General features: G+C 40.9%; 2 protein-coding genes across 6 annotated transcripts; one reads left to right on the forward strand and one right to left on the reverse strand.

Annotated features, from left to right (window-relative positions):
* Positions 1 to 1,472: 1,472 nt before the first annotated feature.
* Positions 1,473 to 7,445, forward strand: ankdd1b (ankyrin repeat and death domain containing 1B). Its single transcript, XM_033618782.2, has 15 exons — positions 1,473 to 1,810; positions 3,235 to 3,335; positions 3,468 to 3,566; positions 3,667 to 3,765; positions 4,058 to 4,162; positions 4,258 to 4,359; positions 4,496 to 4,594; positions 5,019 to 5,117; positions 5,277 to 5,375; positions 5,563 to 5,661; positions 5,792 to 5,890; positions 6,155 to 6,250; positions 6,646 to 6,847; positions 7,090 to 7,221; positions 7,310 to 7,445. Exons 1-15 carry the CDS (start codon positions 1,636 to 1,638, stop codon positions 7,363 to 7,365), a joined length of 1,662 nt encoding a protein of 553 aa, XP_033474673.2. The 5' UTR covers positions 1,473 to 1,635; the 3' UTR covers positions 7,366 to 7,445.
* On the reverse strand, positions 7,277 to 18,929 carry poc5 (POC5 centriolar protein homolog (Chlamydomonas)). 5 transcript variants are annotated; one of them, XM_078170774.1, is made up of 13 exons: positions 18,839 to 18,929; positions 17,948 to 18,031; positions 15,033 to 15,186; positions 14,222 to 14,329; positions 13,850 to 14,046; positions 12,169 to 12,345; positions 11,889 to 11,993; positions 10,680 to 10,859; positions 10,300 to 10,483; positions 8,867 to 9,000; positions 8,532 to 8,633; positions 8,218 to 8,388; positions 7,277 to 8,097 (listed from the first exon to the last, which is right to left on the reverse strand). In XM_078170774.1, the coding sequence occupies exons 2-13, from the start codon at positions 18,029 to 18,031 to the stop codon at positions 7,963 to 7,965; spliced, it is 1,731 nt and encodes a 576-aa protein (XP_078026900.1). In that variant the 5' UTR covers positions 18,839 to 18,929; the 3' UTR covers positions 7,277 to 7,962. The 5 variants fall into 5 exon arrangements, with proteins under 5 accessions (XP_078026900.1, XP_033474672.2, XP_078026897.1 ...); XM_033618781.2 differs by having other exon boundaries at positions 13,850 to 14,049; XM_078170771.1 differs by having other exon boundaries at positions 15,015 to 15,186.
* Positions 18,930 to 20,164: the final 1,235 nt, after the last annotated feature.

Below are 20,164 nucleotides of genomic sequence, written 5' to 3' on the forward strand. Positions count from 1 at the left end.
CCAAGCGAGTCTGAGAACTATGGTGAAAGCGTGAATGGGACAATCTAGAGCCAGTATTTGGTTTGTCTGTTCTGGGCTACCATAGGGCAATACGGCGGACTCCATGGGAGAGGACCTGCTCCTTATGTAGATATTGAGCGGCAGCTCTGAGGCTGAAAAATGAAGCCAACACCGAAGTGCCAAAAACTGCAGTTCATCAAATGGCCACTGGAGGCTGGCTCCAAAATAGGGTAAATCCCCATAGACCCCCATGTATAGGTAATTACAACGTTCATGACAACTGAATGGGTGGTTAGTTTTTATCTCACTGACCCATTTACATTTTAGTAAGACTTAAAGTTACGCATAATTAAGGGAAGGGCCACTCTGATAGGCTGTTTGCGAGGCATCACCACGGTTTGTGAGTCAGATTCAGCCTTAGCTCCTCCACAGAGACAGCCTCTTTCTGATGTATGGCGAGCCCGTTCTCACTCTGAAGTCGCCAAAATTCGCCGCTCGGGCGGTTAGCCTCTGTGCTCCCCTGTCTCAGAGGTTCTCTTGTATCGCAGCTATGCCTGGATCGTGTGTAGTGGTTACACTGCTGTGTGTCCAACAACTTTTTTCCTAAATCCAACCATGTGTTTTTGTTGTTAAAGGAAAAAAAGTCAATTTGTGGCGTTGTACCTACATAGTGCATTTATTTTGAAAGAGACCGTATGTAAATGTTAAATTTCCTGTGAAAACGGAAGTGTATCTTGAAAGAAGACAATGCATGTAACAGACAGAACTTGACACAGTGTCCCAGAACGTCAACAACCAACATTCCCAGGGTACCTTGCACGTTGTATGTGGACGTGGAAACCAAACGTCAATATATGACAAGGTCGGAGTAAGAATTGTGTTGATATGGTTACCTCTAGCTCCAAAAAAAAACAAGCCAATAGGTGCCCCTTAAGCCTAAAATTTGGACCTTAATTACCATCAATTCTCTATTCATCTGACTTTAATCAAAAGGGGTTGGCTTACTGAAGAAATGCACAGAACTGGGCTAGTTTAAAGTAAGTTCATGACTTAAGTGTTGTTAGTTTTAGTCCTGAAAAGATCCCAGATGCATCCCAGAGCAACAAAGGACTGTTGCCTCAGGTTGTGTGAATGAACCATAGCTCCTGAAGAATGTGTAACTTGTCAAACTTCCCTGGACAAACAAGTTAAACCGCTATTAGAGAATTAGGTTAATCTTTTGTAAATGTTGAACTGTGTTCGCTGGAATTAAAGTTATGAAACACTTGATATAACACTTTTATGTCATTCGATGCTTGATACGGATGAAGCTGTAGTCGTTCCACATAGTCATGCAACATAAGTGAAGTGTGACATGTTAAATATTCTGTTATCAGCAGTGTCTAAAGGGTGTGAGCTGGTAAAGTAAACAAGGATCAGCCCTCTAGCATTAAGAAAATAGCAGGAGTATGCTTCCACTTCAAGGCGTGCTGTTGACTATTTGAGGACAGGAGCTCCATGAAACTTGGTAAAACAAGGTTTTCTCATCTTCGATTGGCTCTGTTCTTCAGGTATTTAGTCAGGTTTCAGCACATACATTGGACTGTTTATTAAATTAGACTAAACCCGCCTTAGTCACACACACAGGTAATTTAAATGGAGAGAAGAGCTTTGGCACTGAGGGAGATGATCAGGAAGCATCGTCCTAAAAGGGAGAATTTGGACCCTCGAAAGTGGATGAGAATGGAGACTGTGAGTGGGTTTGCTGAGTTCATACTGAACAAGAACTCTGACAAAGACACAGACGACAGCTTCGACAACAAAGAAATGGGTGAGTGTGCAAGTACAACAAAATGAGAAATGGTGGAAAATAATTAAACATACTTTGGCTTTACAGAATATAGACATGAGATTGTGGAGCAATTAGTTATTTATTGTGGTGGACTGACTGTATGCCTCACTTCTTTACATGAGACACATTATATTTGCAGAGGGCTGAAACAAAGGTGATCTCATTGTAAATTCCGTCCACATGATCTGGTTGTGTATTAACAGGGAAACACTACAGGTGGATAGAGTAACATTTTTAGCATACACATATCACCATTACTGACATTAAGATACTTATTTTTTGTATCACAGGTTTTCTGAAATGTTATGTTTAAATATGAAAATGACACAGTATCTAATTAAATGGGTGCAGAATTGCATAGATTTCCAGTACAGAAATTCTGGGTAAAACCAGGTTCAGAATTCTTTTTTCACTTTTTTTTTTTTTTTGTGGTGCAAAAATGAGCACAGTGGCCACTTTACAGGTACAAAACAATCAAGAAAACAAACACAGTGTATAAACACAAGGGCAGGAAAAGAAAATGGGTGACATACAGAGTTTGACTGGGTGTAAATGTTAACATAGCAGACCAAATAAGGATAAAGAAATAATACAAATTATAACAATACATGTACATATTGAAAAATAAGTAATTCATATGTGATGAAAAGGGAGTAATGCAAAAAATGAAGTAAATAAATGAATAAATAAATATTCAGCTGTTGTAGTATGAGGTGTGTGTGTGTGCGCAGATGCTGAGGGCTGGCTACTTAGCTGAGGTATGTGTAGGTGTGTGTGGGTGCACTGGTGTCACCATTCTTCTTTTCCACTTGGTTGTCATATTACAGTCAGGGGTTTTTACAGAGTGAATTTTGGAAATCTCTTTAAATCTGTAAATACTGTAAATAGCCATAAACAATCAAAATAAAAAAATAAAATTAAATCTGTAAAAACCTTCAGAATAGGCAATAGATAGGAATACAACTGAAAAGTCTGGTGAATGTGAGTTTATTTTGAGAAACTGGCATTTAAAGATATGTATTGTAGAATTCTGTACATTTTTAAACCATAAATAAGACACTACAGGTGAATAGGGTAAAAAAAAATGAGTAATTGATATGACCGTGGAACTTCCCCTGTTGATTACTTATTACAAGTTTTCTAAAATATTACGCATCAATGTGCAAATGAAGCATTATATAATTAAATATGGGCTTTTTGTGTATATTTCCAGAGTGGAAATCTAAACAAAATAAACACCCAAATGTATATTTTGGATGTTTTCTTTCCACTAGTCTGAAAGGCGACATATTTTAGAACTGTTTTCATCTGTAGAGTCTCCCCCTAAACTTTGTACATGCTGTAAGGTAATCTGGAGTGTATATGTAAAAAGCCGTAACCTTCCTGTCTGCTTTGCCGTGCAGTGCTTAATGCAGAGAAGGAGTTCATGGAGGCAGCTAAGAGAAACGATGTGGAGGCCATGAGGAGTCTTGCAAGAGGGCTGAACGCCAACGCGAAGAATGTGGTGGGTCCAGAGACAAACCTTTTATCCGCATCTCAGTGTTCTGTGTTTTATAATTCCACACACACATTTTTGTGGGACTTTGTGAAAACTTATATTCAATAGATAATAAACTGCTGAAACTGTTTACCTCAGGATAGCAGGACTGCCCTTCACTATGCAGTCGCTGGCAGAAACAAAGAAGCTGTGCAGCTTCTTCTGCAGCGGAGGGTCAAGGTGGACCAAAAGGACAGGGTGAGAGGGTTTTAAATGTCTACATCTGAAGACTTGTGCCAGTGACAGTATAGCTTATGTAATAACCACAACTTACCATTTTGTGCTCTGCATCTGACAGTACGGCGTGGCACCCATTCATTTGGCTGCCTGGTTTGGCAGTTTGGAGATCCTGAAATTGTTAGTGCAGGCTGGGGCTGAACAGAAAGTCGAGAACGAGGTAAAGAAGCCGAGACTTTTGTTCTGCTGTTTTCTCTCTAACTGACAGAGGAGAAATATTCAGGAAATGGACATGTTGTCTTTTTTTGTGTAGCACTTCTAAAAGAAATGCTCCTCCTTAAAATCTTTTACGTTATCCTGGATATTGAACCTAACATTTGTATGCATATCTCATCACAAACCTCAGTGCAGATGCTCTTGTTCCTCTTGTTATATATCTTTTTGTTTCCAGTTACATTCCCTCTACTGCACACTACTCGATTAAACATAAACTCATTGTTTTCCCACCTCAGGAAGGGCTGAACATCATGCACTGTGCTGCCATCAACAACCACACTGAGATTTTAGAGTATATCATCAATGACCTGCAGATGAAAGAACTAGACAAAGACGACCAGGTATCTACTTGACACTGAATAACTTCTCGGGCAAGATATTTAAGACTACCAAAGTACATGTAAGTAATGTTTGCACCTTGATTCATATATTTCAGTCAGGACACCGACCGTTTGCATTGGCAGCAGAGCATGGGTGTGTTGAAATGATGGACATGCTGATTGAGCAATACAACATGGTTACCATGAAGCCCAACAAGGTGTGTGTGTGTGGACTTGTTTATCTATGCGGCTTGTGTGATATTTATGTGTGTGAGTGCACATTTGTGTGTCACACCTGCGAGAAAGCTCAACACTCTTTGATGCCAGTTGTTTCCCCTCCCTCCCTTCTGCCAGAGCGGGGACACGCCCCTGCACTTAGCTGCCAGGAACGGCCACTTGGATGCCGTCCAATTGCTGCTGCAGAGCTTTGATACTCGGGATGAAGTCAATATGGTAGACAATCAGTGTAAACATCCTCTCTATCACCGTTTGGTTTGTGACAGTGTGTGCTCAGTGGCTAATCCACTGCTGGATGGTGGCTCCACTTTGGATTAATTAAGATGTATCGAACACGGACTGGTTATCATCATATAACAAGACTAACTGGGTTCTGGCTTTAAAATGTTAAAAACACTTGTTACAAAAATCAACCTGAACCAAAATCAAATTAGTTTTTGGCTATTAAAGGGACAGTTCACCCCTAAATCAAAATTATGTATTTTTCCTCTTATCTATAGTTGGTTGATTTCTGATTCTAGTTGAGACCTAAAAAAATAGTTACATTTATGTGCATAGTATCGTAAGCACAACATTTTGTGTTTCTGTCATGGTTATCTGGAACAACTACAATACTTTCTGATGGTTTTCTGTGTTGCAGGACGGGGAGACAGCTCTGTACCAGGCTGCAGACAACGGCCAGGAAGAATGTGTCCTGGCCTTGCTGGAGGCTGGCTGTGACCCCAACATCCTTACCACGGTACCTGGTGCACTGTTGTTAATGCACCACTGTAAAATATTTTACTATGGTTAATCCTGTAGTTAGCATCAAAGTTTATGTGATAAATATAAAATATTATGTTTTTCAGGACTGGTAGAAGGCCAACAGCTAAACCTCCCTCTCCTCCCTCTCTTGTAGGCCCAATGCAGTGCTCTCCATCCAGTTTCGGAAAAAGGAGACACGTCTCTTGTCCAACTGCTCTTATATTACAAAGCCCACACGGACTTTCAGAATGAGGTGAGCAAACACAAGCTAGGTGGCAGCAGTACACTCTCTCAGTAAAGTTTTTTAGTAACACACATCACACACACACACCAACTATGCTGGCCCTGGATGCATATTATTGTAGTTTTACACACTTTCCCTTGAGCAAACAGTTCATTTTTTGGGCTCATGTAGTGTAACAGGATGTTTTTACTCTCAGAACCTAGAGGCTCCGATCCACCTGGCAGTAAGGAACAGTCACATCCCTGTCATCCATTCTCTACTGACGGCTGGCTGCAACGTTAATGTCACAGATAAGGTATGATCTCCCTGATAACACAGTAAAATGTCAGCCAAACTGTATATATGACAAAAAAATTATAAATAAATAGAGAAAATATTTACCGAATTGTGTTGTCTCTGTCCTGTCCTGTACCATAAACTGTTAGAGGTCCCAGACTGTGATGCATCTTGCTGCAGAGCTGGCCAGAATAGAAGTCGTAGAAATGCTTCTAAAAGCCGGCCTGGATCTGTCACTCCAGGATCGGGTAAGAATTCTCAATGACAATTTTTAGAGCTAACATTGTGTAGTGTAGTTGACAAATATGTAAAGTGCATGTGCATACCTTTTCCAGGATTTAATTGAGGCCAAAATCTGATAGTTAGGTCAGCCAGGTGGGGGAAAATGGTTAATTTAAGCTATAACTGCAGAACAATACATTAAAACTAAGAAAAATCACATTCTACTTCTGACACATTACAGTTGGGTTAAAAGTTTGTGTGTCTTGTTGCACTTGTTGGATTCTGAGTAGCAGGGTAAGACGGCTCTGGGTGTGGCAGTCAGAGCAGACGAGGTGATTATTGTGGACATGATCATCAAAGCAGAGAGATACTACGCCTGGAGGCAGGTGAGAGAGTGAAATTAAACTTGTAACTTTTACTGTTTTCATGTGCGCCACAATCCATTCTCGAGGCCTTAAAAATCAATAACTACGTTCATCACAAATGATTCATTTCCTAACATCACAATCTAGATTAGCCGAATCCCCTCTAATACTATTAAAGCATCTACGGTAAAATATGACTCACAACCCAGAAGCATCTGACATCCAATTTACCATTAATTTAATTAAGGATATGCCCACTTCCTTTTTCGCTCGATTTGAAAAATGTTTAACTCTGGCATTTATATTGCTAATCATGTGTGCGAGTGTGTTTCCAATAATCTCTTCATATGCCCCCTGCACTCTCTGTGGCTTGTGGCCTTTATCAGTCTGCTGACATAATTTAATTGCCCTTTCAGGCCAACCCGGAGCTTGATGAGAGCATTCACAGCGAGTATCCCCTCACGTTTAAACTCGACCACCGCTATGAGACCCGGCAGCTCCGGTCGACGGCCTGGCGCCTGGCGTACGAGCTCCTGAAACCAGGAGGATGGAAAAGACTGGCAGAGCACTGGGACTTCACTCAGGAGCAAGTGTCAGCCATTGAAGAGCAGTGGACAGGTGCCACGACTCACACTATCTGGACAGGCTTTGACTGTGAATTTGGCAACTCTCTGAAATAGTATAAATACGCTTCTTTAAACCAAGATGTTACAAGTTTAAATCCCTGAATTAATGTGGGAAATTTGGCAATGAATTTTTCTATTTTGTCTTCCAATGCACAGGAGCAGTCTTTAGCTTGTTTGTACTAGTCAAATTGTTTTCTTGGCTGTAAAGTGCTGTGTATGTGTGTTTGTCCACAGGTCAGCACAGCTATCAAGAGCATGGGAACAGGATGCTGCTGATCTGGCTCCACGGGGAGGAGTTGGCTCAGAGGAGCCCTTCTAAAGAACTCTTCCAGGGCCTCATCGTCACAGGGAACAGGAAAGCTGCAGGTACATTCAGTTAACATCTTTTCAAAAGAAAAAAAAATGGGGATACGTGCCAAAATTACATTGGAGAAAATTTGAATTTATGTTACAGATAAGCTTCGGATGGAGGCAGAAAGTTCCAGCAGTAAGGGCTGCAGCATTTCATGAGTATGGACACCGCAACATTTTGGACTGACAACAGCTTCATCTCCAACTACTGCTCTGTACAGGACGTCAGCAGCAAAATAATTTATTTTAGAAATAAAATTGTGCGTCAGATCATTTACATATGGCTTTGGTTTCGTAAACAGCCTGTGGTGCTGGACGGTCAGTCTCAATAGGAAACATCATCAAAATAAATTATTCAAAAAATGTGACTAAAACATTACAGTACAGTCTCACCTGTGCATAATTTAAAGCAAAACTTTCTCATAGAAATACATGTCTGTTTTGCAATTCAAAACTCTGTCCAGCTGGTAATAATTAAAAACATTTACATGTGCAGTTCTACACACCCGTATCTGTGTAGCGCTTTCCTGAGAGAAATCTGATTGCTCAAGAAATCGTGCACATTCATGAAAGAAAGCTGGAAAAATACAATCTTCACTTCAATTGCAGAGAGCAAGGGCAAGTTCAAGCCAAGATATCAAAATAAAATGGACTTTAAACGCCAAGGGAACTATTGCTAAGATTGTTGCATAGGATGTGTTACATTTTAAATCTAGACAAGGTGAGCAACACTTTCTGTGAGATATGTGTGTGTGGTCAGTCAACTACTTTGATAGAGTGGACATGGCACGTGCTGGTGTGTGTTCTGGACGTGCTTCTGCCTCCGCTGGAGCTTTGGCCCTGTTGTGAGGAGCGAGGGAACTTAGAAGCCGTAGCCTGACCGATGGTGAGCTGAAGGAATGAAATAGAAACAAAAGAAATGCTCATTGTTAGTTAGCTTCATGTGACTGAAAACTATACACATAATAGCACATAGATATTAATACAGTAGTGATGTACAGTCTCCCATACCTGTGTAACAGGATGATGGCGTTCAACTATCACAGAGCTCATGGGCGGAGCCACACCCATCACCTGGAGGTTGCTGCGTGCAGTCTTGCCAACGTCGCTACGTGCAGTGATGCGAGCAGTTACAGTCTTTGAGGGTTTTTGTTGACCGGCTGTGATGACACGACCACTCACCTGAAACGACAAATATTATGGCATCATGAATAAATGTGATTACAGTAGTGGAGACTGGAGTCGCTGCAATGATGCAAAGACTGTTGTGAAGGTGGACATTGTCATTATTTGTAATGACCTGTACCAGAGTCAGTAATGCTAACCTGTTTGTGGGAGCTTGCAGTGCCCCCATGTGAGAGGGAGCTGTGCACCACTGTGGTGGGAGGGATCACTTCTGCCCTGGACACGGGGGCACCAGAGCCCATCTGAGGAAAAGGGAATCAAGGGGAACAGGAACAGAAATATGAATACTTCTGAGTGTGAAGCCAGACATTGTAGTGATGCACAGTAACAATAAATAAAATTTGGATTGTTTGTATATGAAAGACTGATGGATTGAATGTTTCAATGAGCTATTCGTGAAGGAACTGTACTATGGCAGAGAAGAACCATGACGTGTAAAAACATGTATAGTTTCATTAGAAATCCTCAGTCTCACCATATCCTCTACTTCGCTGTGGAAAACTTCCGGGCGGTCAAAGTGTACTGGGCTGAACCGTGCTGAAGAGATGGGATATGGCTGAAGATGAGCCAATGAAGCAGAGACAGGTTCCTCCTGGGGAGGAAGAATATCTACACAAAGAAAAAACATATATCAATTTGAGTCAGACTCTGGCACAATATATATTCTTCATACAAGTTTGTTATAGTTACAAAAATCACTAATTTCAGTGCTGAATGTTGGACTGGAATTTAAAAATGTTCTGTTTTTGATCAGCTGATTTGGAAATCTTCCTGTGAATAAAATGCCTACCCATCTAATATGTTTCCTTTTTTAACTCTCTGTACTTATGAGCAAAAATAAGCAATGTTACATGTGTTTAAAGGGGCTCCATGCGAAATTCAGAGTGAATGAGTTGTCTGTGCATGGGCTTAACATGGAGGTGGCGGAGCTGGCAGCTAGCAGCTAACGGTGCTACGCTCCTGTGATGATTTGGTCCTGGAATCAGAGGTAACTTTCGTAAAAGCGCAGAGCAGAGTGGCGACGATTAGCTAGCCAGTTACACTCATAGGGACTCATGTACGTGCAGCCGAACCCACTTACCACGACAAATCATATAAATAAAATACTAATAAAGAAATTTGGATTACAACACACAGAGGTAGTGTGACTTCATTCTCTGCTCAGGACACCATTACTCTAATATATCTTTACATAGCCAAACAGTTTGCTGCAAAATTAATGCTTTAAATGTCGCATACAGAAGTTTGACCTGGAATGTAAATACCTTTATCGTCTCTTGCTTGTTTGAAGATACATTAAGAGTATAATTTTTAAACTGAATTATGTATTTGACAAAGAAACCAATGTCAACTACACACCCCTGCTTTGGGCAAATTAAAAGGGTGACTGATCATTAATAATGCATAACTCATATCAAGTATGTGTACTCAAAAAGGCTAAATATCACTTTACATTAATTTATTTTGATAGTCTGGGAGGCAAAAATGAGTATGAGTAAGAGTAAGAGAGCCATATTCTCTTCACAGCCCAGTTTGACAGTCATATAACAAAACACATTTCAAGTTGCAAGACTCATTAAACCTGAAAGCAGATGGTTGAACAGAAGATCATGCTAGAGTTCATTTGCACAAGCTAAAGAGTGAGATCCAGCTTCAGCAGCCATGTGCTCACCAAAAATAAAGCAAAGAACAGCAGAATAGAGCTGTTGCTGGATCCTAACTTTTGATGCTGATGTCAGGGTGTGAATGTTGGTGTTTAACAGCATGAAACCACAGATCTATCCTTGCTGGTGTCAATATGACTGTGTGCTGATAACGGTGTAATGCTGCGAGTTTTTAGGGCAAGTTTTAATGTGCTAGTTGTTTTTTTCTCTATAAATAGGTTTGTATAGTCATTCTGTTACAGACCATGCTGATCATGAACTTGAGGTTGCTCCGACCGTCCCTCTGTGGTGTGGAACATGCCGAGAGCCTCCATGTTGAGAGCACACACACCCCTCATGAAGGCTTTCTTCATTGATTCTTCATAGCGCTCTCGCTCCAGTCGCAGTCTGTGAATCTCTGCCTGGGCCTTCTCTATAGCCTCACAGTGCTGTGGAGTCAGGTGGCAGATGATATAAAGAATCAGTCATTTATCAGATTAATAATACTGACAAAAACAGTGGTGCTTTGGGTCGGCTTTGCATGACTCAGCTCTGTAAATGTATAATGCATCTTTCTGTGGTCAACAACGCAGCATCACCACACATACACTGTTTCATATGCAGGTCGTTCAGTTGCTTATTTACCTCTGCCAGCTTGGCCTCATACTCTGCGGACAGGTGGGTGCAGACCTCCTCAGCCCTCGCACGGCAAGCCCGCTCCACCTTGACCTTCCAGTGTTTCTGGATCAGAGACTGCCAGCCTGACCACACCTTCTTCTTCAGCTGCAAATTGTAGTGCTGCCGCGCCACCTGAGTGGCATGAGCCTAGCGGGGAGCCACAAGACCATGAAAATATTCACACGGGGAAATAATTACACCCATTATTCATTCGTGTGCAGGTGCAGTACATTTTTTCTCGTGGTGCACTTTCTGTCATGGTTTCGACAAAAATATGAGTCATGCACTATATTAATGGCATAAACAGCTTTATTCCCATAAATGTCACTTCCCCTCTTTTTAAAATATTTCCACTTTATCTCATGCACTTGTTTGATTAGTAGTTTGGTATGAAAAGGAACAGATTGTTCATCAGTGCACTGACAAAATTTGCATATGTAAATTTTTGTAAGAGGGGATATTTGTGCAAAAATGTGGCATACGCATGTTCAGTGTGCAGTGACACAGTGATGTATGGGTCGGTAACTCATGCAGAGAGTGATCATTTGCATAAACCATTAAACTGCACTGACAGTAAGCTACCAATGTTAAGATACTTCCACTACCAGTAACTTTTCATCCATTTGAAAAGTATAATATACATGTACGATATACAGACAATCACTGCAGATCAATCCCATTATCATATGCAGTAAGTGTTTCCCATACAGCGGATTTATCTGTGCAGCTCACCCAAACAGATTAGCCTCACCCAAACAAATATTTTATCCTGCCTTTACTTTTTGTATCACGTTCATGCAGTAGGTTTATTTTGTCTGAGCCAGGTTAAGTCATCTTTAAAGTTATCTACACAGTTCATAAAATATCAAATTTAAAAAGTACAATACTTATTGCACTCTGTTAACTAAACTAGTAACCATCTCTGTGCATTTTCTTAAAGTAAAAGGACACAGGAGAGATACATGTGGGTTATGCAAGATGTGTGAGTTGAAAATTTTAAACCATAAGGAAGAGAAACAGCAAACACTGATGCTGTGTAAGGCATCATGTAAATACGCTCCTTGCATTCAATGGCCCACGAAATTTAGCCAATTCATACAAGAGCCTGTGAAGACACCAGCCCCTGCTGTAAATAGTTTCTAGCCTGTGAGAAGCTCCACAATGTTGTCAGTGTACCTCCTCTTTGGCCTCAGTGTGCTTGAGTCTCCAGTGGGTGAAGGCCCTCATTTTTTCCTGCTTTTCTTTGTGTCTGTCCACCACCTGGCTCAGGTTCACGATTACCTGAGAGAGGACACATGACACAATCAGCTTGTCAGTTTCAAGTTCTAAATGTAAAAAATAATGAGACAGAATGTGAAAGTGAGAAAAAAAATCGGTCTGGTACTTAATGCTTCACCGAAAAAACCCCCCAGCACATTAAATACAGGAGACAGCAAATAAACACACATGCAGTCACCTCATCTTTTCTCTGGTTGGAAGTCTCGTAGGTGTGTAGCAGCTCCTTCAGGCTGTCTATCTCTGACCTCAGGCCAGCTGTCCGGGCTTCATGCCTCTCCCTCTCTTTCCTCATCTGCAGCTTGTGTTGCTCCATGAAGGCCAGCTTCCACTTCCTGAGCTCCGTCAGCACATTTGACTAATTAGGGAATAGAGGGTGGGACAGTCACAATGTGTTCATTATGCTTTAGTAAATATGGACATATGTCTTCAGTAGATTTTAAAATTAAATGAAAGGTTGTGCCAAAACCTTCCAGCGGTCAAGAACAGGGCACCACATTCAGCTGTCACAACACCCTAATGTAGAAGTATAGTTTAAATTTATCTTTAAAGGTAATTTAAGGTTTATTTGTGTCCATAGCTAAATTTCTACAGAGTCAAACATAACCAACACCCACAAATGTGAACATGTTTGGCTTATTTGGAAGGTAAAACAACAGATCTTCTTCCCATGACAACAGAGGCTCACAGGCAACCAATTCCACCAGCTGAGAGAACTGAAAGAGTCTCAACTTCCTCCACTACAGTCCAGGGCCTTTCCTCAGGTCAAGTTCTTTCTATCAGCACCGCTTAGCAGGTGATTGGTTGTCATCTGCCCTCCATGAATGAGCTGTACAACATTAGAGGAAAAGGGCAGGAAGGACACCCACGTCAAGGCACTCACCTCCTCCAAAATCATCCCACTGGGAGACACAATTAAAAGGTCAGTGGTACCATGAAAAGCAGAGCTGTCATCCTATTCAATAAGCCTTCCTGGGACTCCAACACTTTACAAGTCCTTTATAATCTCTGACCTCTTCCTCACCATCGCTTATGCTCACTGTCCACGGTATTTCTTCCATTTAATCCATTGCAGTCTGTCTCACTGCATGAGTATGGAACATGTCAATATGCAGCTTTCAGTTGCATATATGTGTACCATATGCATTCTTTATCATTATCTTCATCTTCTTCTAACCGCTTCATCCTCTTGAGGGTCGTGGGGGGGCTGAGCCTATCCCAGCTGACATTGGGCGAGAGGCAGGGTACACCCTGGACAGGTCGCCAGACTATCGCAGGGCTGACACATAGAGACAGACAACCACTCACGCTCACATTCACACCTACGGACAATTTAGAGTTATCAATTAACCTAATCCCCAATCTGCATGTCTTTGGACTGTGGGAGGAAGCCGGAGTGCCCGGAGAGAACCCACGTTGACACAGGGAGAACATGCAAACTTCTTTATCATTATATATAATCTAATTGTGTATGTGACATAAACATGAACTAAAAGGTAGTTTTTTTTAGCATTTTTCACCATGCAGTATTTTTAAGGAATAGTAAATGACACACGGTAACACTAAACAAACTCAATTAATGCTCTGTCAACATTATACCACAGACTTTACCACTTGTGCAAAACTCTTTCACATTCCCATTTCAGTTTATCAGGAATAAACCTGTAATTTTGCACCTATTTTGCCGTAAACTGCTGAAACACACTGCTGCTATTATTATCATTATCATTCAGCTATGTCAGAGCCCTATATATAGCCATCCAACATTATCTATGGTCAGCTCTCAAGCAGGCAGCAAGTAAGAGCCATTACACTGATTGATTGTGGAAGGACAGCTCTACAGCACAAGGAGGCAGACTAACCTTCAGGTTGTTGCTCCACGTGTCCAGAATGTTCTCCATCTTGCTTATGTTCTCCTCCGAGATAAACATCTCTGTCACAGTGGACTCGAGGGGATTTGGGCTGTTTGGCCTAGACCTCTCAGACAACGTCTGTAACCTGTCTGAGGGAGTGTTTGAGGCCACTGACGCCCTGCTAGATGCCCGACCTAGCATCTCCTCTACTGTAAGGTAAAGAAAAAAGAAACAGACAGAGTTATCACCTGAAAATGATACAACATTGCAGCTGGGTGGTCTCTGTATAATACAAACATCATTTGATATCAAGAGAAAAGAACATTTAATTAGATATCAGACCTAACCATTTTATTCCTTTGTATTTTTAATTCAATTTACCATGAGAGGCTCTTGAGTGTGTGGGGGGCTCAACAATCAAGGGGGAAACCTGTGATGATCTCACACTCCTGCTAGAATGCCTCCCATCTCTAGCTTCAGTGGCAGCATCTGAAAGAAGACGAAGCACAATGGTGCATAAATAAAAGGGAATGTTGCTCAAATAAATTTTGACCAGGAATAAGTGAGTTAAAAAGGTAAAATGTAAAAGCCAAAAAACAAAGGACAGTTTAAGCACAGAAAAACGTTATGGCGAGAATGCTGAATAGGACAAGCACGGCTCCTCGTCCAGGAATGCATTTATGTCAATATCTTAATTAAATCCTGCAGGGGGAAGAGAAAGCCTGCACTCTAAAGAGCAGTACGGGCAGAGAGCCAGGAGATCATTACCAATCAGCCGTCTGCTTTCTACATCCCTGTGCACTACTCCATGACAGTTAAAGCACTAAACCTCCAATGAGAGCTGCTGCTGGAGCTGGAGCTGGAGCTGGAGCTGGAGATGGGGGGTAGGGGTCTGATGGACTGTTTAAGATGTGGGTATCGTAGGGGAAAGAGATAGGGGGTACAATCTGACAGACTGATATCATACGCATCTTGACTAGACTGGTTTACAAGCTGAAAATATGAGGCTGATAAACATACACTACATATTTTTTCCATGCTGTGATGCCAAATCCTTTTTGACAGCTGATCATTTGATGGGGGCAGTGTCTGGAAGGGCTCAAGTTGTGTTTCTGTCAAAAAGGCTTAGTGAAATATGTGTGTGTGTGTGTGTGTGTGGATGTGTCCTGCGTACAAGAGGAACCAAAGACACCTGCTGGGCGCAGTGATTTTGTGTCATCTTTTCTCTGGGAACTCCGACCCTCTGTAGACAGACGGGAGGTGCTCAGTTGGTGCAAGTGAGCACTGGTGAGTCTGTCAAGCTTAGGGGCGACCACAGCATAGCGGAGGAGCTCCTCATACTCATCCTGTTGATCCAAAAACATTAAAAAAGTGAGCTCAAGTGTCTACTGACATTTTTTATCTATCTGTAAATTAAGATTTTTTAAAAAACAAATCTTCTTATTTTTATAGCCATTGTTCATATTGGTTCTGATAACATTTAAGCCATCATCATCAATTTCAGGATACAGGGATGCAAAGACTCTGTTTGACATGGCCTCAGTCAGTCCATTAGGGCAAGCTAAACTGGTATTTTAACAAGTTCCCAGTTTAACAATATTATCTAAATTGCTTACTGGGAAATAAAAACTTTGGCGAATGTTTAAGTTAGTATTCAAAGCTCTGTTGCAAACATCTACTCATTTTATCAGAGCTACTTTTAGCTTCAACCTCAATTGACTTAATGTACTTAAAATAGGTGTACATGCATTTAGTTTCACAAAGGAATGACCAACTCTAACAGAAATTTCAGGCGTGTTAACTTTGTATTCACTTGCAAATAAGGGGGTTATTGATTGAAACTGGTTGTATGTTTAAAACTTGTCTGATTGCATGTGCTGCTTTCCCTAACTGATGTCACTGTGAAGATGTGCTACACAATGTTGCTGTGCTCCCAGAGTACAAATAATAATTACTTTATTTGTAGAGCACTTTTTTGAGCTGAAAGTCAAAAGTGCTTTCCAAGGTGCAGAAAATACAAAACAAATAAACCTAAGCATATACATACACCTACACCAACGTACACACTTAAACACATGTACATATATATATATATATATATATATACAGTACAGGCCAAAAGTTTGGACACACCTTCTCATTCAATGCGTTTTCTTTATTTTCATGACTATTTACATTGTAGATTCTCACTGAAGGCATCAAAACTATGAATGAACACATGTGGAGTTATGTACTTAACAAAAAAGGTGAAATAACTGAAAACATGTTTTATATTCTAGTTTCTTCAAAATAGCCACCCTTTGCTCTGATTACTGCTTTGCACACTCTTGGCATTCTCTCGATGAGCTTCAAGAGGTAGTCACCTGAAATGGTTTTGACAGTCTTGAAGGAGTTCCCAGAGGTGTTTAGCACTTGTTGGCCCCTTTGCCTTCACTCTGCGGTCCAGCTCACCCCAAACCATCTCGATTGGGTTCAGGTCCGGTGACTGTGGAGGCCAGGTCATCTGCCGCAGCACTCCATCACTCTCCTTCTTGGTCAAATAGCCCTTACACAGCCTGGAGGTGTGTTTGGGGTCATTGTCCTGTTGAAAAATAAATGATCGTCCAACTAAACGCAAACCGGATGGGATGGCATGTCGCTGCAGGATGCTGTGGTAGCCATGCTGGTTCAGTGTGCCTTCAATTTTGAATAAATCCCCAACAGTGTCACCAGCAAAACACCCCCACACCATCACACCTCCTCCTCCATGCTTCACAGTGGGAACCAGGCATGTGGAATCCATCTGTTCACCTTTTCTGCGTCTCACAAAGACACGGCGGTTAGAACCAAAGATCTCAAATTTGGACTCATCAGACCAAAGCACAGATTTCCACTGGTCTAATGTCCACTCCTTGTGTTTCTTGGCCCAAACAAATCTCTTCTGCTTGTTGCCTCTCCTTAGCAGTGGTTTCCTAGCAGCTATTTGACCATGAAGGCCTGATTCGCGCAGTCTCCTTGTAACAGTTGTTCTAGAGATGGGTCTGCTGCTAGAACTCTGTGTGGCATTCATCTGGTCTCTGATCTGAGCTGCTGTTAACTTGCGATTTCTGAGGCTGGTGACTCGGATGAACTTATCCTCAGAAGCAGAGGTGACTCTTGGTCTTCCTTTCCTGGGTCGGTCCTCATGTGTGCCAGTTTCGTTGTAGCGCTTGATGGTTTTTGCGACTCCACTTGGGGACACATTTAAAGTTTTTGCAATTTTCCGGACTGACTGACCTTCATTTCTTAAAGTAATGATGGCCACTCGTTTTTCTTTAGTTAGCTGATTGGTTCTTGCCATTATATGAATTTTAACAGTTGTCCAATAGGGCTGTCGGCTGTGTATTAACCTGACTTCTGCACAACACAACTGATGGTCCCAACCCCATTGATAAAGCAAGAAATTCCACTAATTAACCCTGATAAGGCACACCTGTGAAGTGGAAACCATTTCAGGTGACTACCTCTTGAAGCTCATGGAGAGAATGCCAAGAGTGTGCAAAGCAGTAATCAGAGCAAAGGGTGGCTATTTTGAAGAAACTAGAATATAAAACATGTTTTCAGTTATTTCACCTTTTTTTGTTAAGTACATAACTCCACATGTGTTCATTCATAGTTTTGATGCCTTCAGTGAGAATCTACAATGTAAATAGTCATGAAAATAAAGAAAACGCATTGAATGAGAAGGTGTGTCCAAACTTTTGGCCTGTACTGTATACACTCCCATTCACACAATAAGTCTATCAACTATAAGAAAGATCAATCTGTAAAAGTAAGGTGTCAGACAAGATTTAAAGACGTGAGAGATTCAGCTGATCTGATGCTCAGTAGGAGGCTGTCCCACAGCCGAGGAGCAAGAACTGAAAAGGCTCGATCACCCTTTGTCTTTAACCTGGACTCTGGAACAGTTAGAAGACCCAGACTAACAGACCTGAGGGGCCTGTTTGAGTGGTACAGTGTGAGAAGCTCAGTTAAATACTCTGGTGCCAGATCATTGAGAGCTATGTATGTAATTAAAGGATCTTTAAAATGGATTCTAAAAGAGACTGGAAGCCAATGCCAACTGTGAATGTGTTTCACTCTAATCACCTGAAGCTCAGAGGAAACAGAGCTGCCAGCATCAGAGTCCTTGGGCATAACAGGACTGGTTGGCTCCTCTTCATCTGAGGACATCTAGACAAAAAATACAAATATATATATACTGTTACTGGTGTGGAAAAACTTGCATAAATGGTACAAATGGTGTTAGTTGAAGAACACACTACTTACAGTACAAGTCTGAATGTCAGGCCACATGTAGCCAAAGACTCACATGTATAGTCACATGGTGTAAAACCAAATTAATGAGTACTATTGACATAAAGTGTGTGGGTTTTTTTAACTCATGGGGACAAATGATAATGTTAATGCAGATTTCATACAACAGGCATACACAGTTGCACATGCTAGTTTAATACCAACTATTGTAGTTTGTACAGTTCATGATGGAGCTACAATTTATACACAGGACATGCCTGATTTAACAGGTTAAAGATCATAGGTTATAATGGAGAAATGGTCAAAATAACAAATAACAAAAACCATGTCGGTTCAAATAACGTCACAAAACATGCAAACTACAGTTTACAACATATTTAACAGTGGTTCTTTGGTAAGGTAAGGCGCAATGTAAACTCTCTTGTAACTTCATGCTGAACACGCTTTATAGAGGCTTAAATCAGCCTACGATAATATGCTGGTGTGACTTTCTCTACATTTACTGTGAGTTACGTAATTTCTCTGGCAAACTAACCTATAAATGAATATCTAAAGTTCGTTAGTTCGCAGTGAACTTAACATTCAGTAAAAACAGGTTTCCTTTTAGGCTGAAAACCCCAAACTCATTGGAGCATTTGACGTCAACGCTGTTTAACAGTCTCCGTAAGTATATAATAATTATGGGACAACGTACCTTCACTGATAATAGATGTAAATATTCACCTGTATTATATTTCTATGTAGTCTGCCACACTTCTGTTTCCCGAGTTATTCCGTCAGTTAGAAAACGCTTGCTCTGCCGTTTCAAACCAACCGACTCTGAAACAACAGACTCTCTGATTGGCTACTGTTTCCACAGCGCCTTACTAAGTCGCTCTCTGATTGGTTGCTATGTTTCCGTGGTTACAGTAAGCGGAACAACGCGGAGTTCACCAGCGGTGTCCACTACAGCACAAACAAAACCCGCTTCAGTTTTTGGCTGTTATTTTCACAGCACCGCTAATTTGCTTTACAATTATTGTAATAGCCGGTAGCAGCATTAGCACCAGTACTTGTCATTCTCTATGAGTCATATTAGGAGGATTTGTAGGTGAGGAAGGACATTGGGATCTTTAAATATTAGGAGCCAGTCACCGAACATGGTATTGCATTGTTTCTACAAATGTCCTTCACATGAAACTTTTTTTTTTTTTTTTTTTTTTTGCTTTGAGATTACTAGTATGGGCAGAGCAAAAAGTAAAAAAAAAAAAAAAAAAGCTGGTCCTTGAACTTGCCAGGACAGCCATATGGCATGTTGATTTTCTGTTTTTGGTTATAAAAGCAGTGCGGCTAGAATAATAAAGAGTATAGCAACAAAAATTGTTCTAGGATGTTGCATCGTAATTACTTATTGACTTATGATAATAATGGAAAAACGTTTTGAGTGAGTTCTGTCAGGTAAACTGGAAAACAAATGTAAATGATATCAGCTGCCATGAAATCATAACTTGTGCTATTGTGTCCCACCCTGTAATATTACATATATTTATAGAATTTTTTACTTAAAAACAATAAAGATGATGCAATAAGTCCATGTCAGCCACAATAGTCCAGAATTACCCGTAACTGTCACACACATGCATGTCCATTGTAGACAATATGGCACCAAGGGAACAGGCAGCAAAGGGACAGAACAGGGAGAGCATGGCAGAAAAGTTTGACAATTTTTAATGAATAGCCACATTTATATTGATGATTTAATTAATTAATGACTGAGCAGATGTATGGATTTAAACATTTCAGAAACAAAGAAACAAACATGGCTGACCCATTTTACCAGCTGTACCATTTTACCTGAACATGTCATTCGAGGGAGGAAGGGGCTCACGATGTGTTTAAAGGTCCAAAGTTTCTAAATTATTTTACTTGGCAACATATTTTCCATATAGAAATATAGCAGAGAACCATAACAAGTTCCAAAAGTAACACTTTAGGTAGTCTTTAGAGTTTTAGGTGGTTTTCTTGGTAATCTACCAAAAAGTGCCCAAAATTTCCTGAGGTCAGCTTCCT

Source organism: Epinephelus lanceolatus, chromosome 9 (assembly GCF_041903045.1).
Source record: "Epinephelus lanceolatus isolate andai-2023 chromosome 9, ASM4190304v1, whole genome shotgun sequence".
Lineage (NCBI taxonomy): Eukaryota > Metazoa > Chordata > Actinopteri > Perciformes > Serranidae > Epinephelus > Epinephelus lanceolatus.

Excerpts from the sequence above, each read along its gene's own strand:
- ankdd1b (XM_033618782.2), top strand. The coding sequence starts at position 1,636 with ATGGAGAGAAGAGCTTTGGCACTGAGGGAGATGATCAGGAAGCATCGT. Across the intron at positions 5,376-5,562 it reads ACACGGACTTTCAGAATGAG|AACCTAGAGGCTCCGATCCA; the intron begins GTGAGCAAACAC and ends TTTTACTCTCAG. Across the intron at positions 5,891-6,154 it reads ATCTGTCACTCCAGGATCGG|CAGGGTAAGACGGCTCTGGG; the intron begins GTAAGAATTCTC and ends GATTCTGAGTAG.
- poc5 (XM_033618779.2), bottom strand. The coding sequence starts at position 18,031 with ATGTCCTCAGATGAAGAGGAGCCAACCAGTCCTGTTATGCCCAAGGAC. Across the intron at positions 8,634-8,866 it reads ACAGCGAAGTAGAGGATATG|ATGGGCTCTGGTGCCCCCGT; the intron begins GTGAGACTGAGG and ends CCTTTTCCTCAG. Across the intron at positions 8,389-8,531 it reads CTGCAAGCTCCCACAAACAG|GTGAGTGGTCGTGTCATCAC; the intron begins GTTAGCATTACT and ends TTGTCGTTTCAG.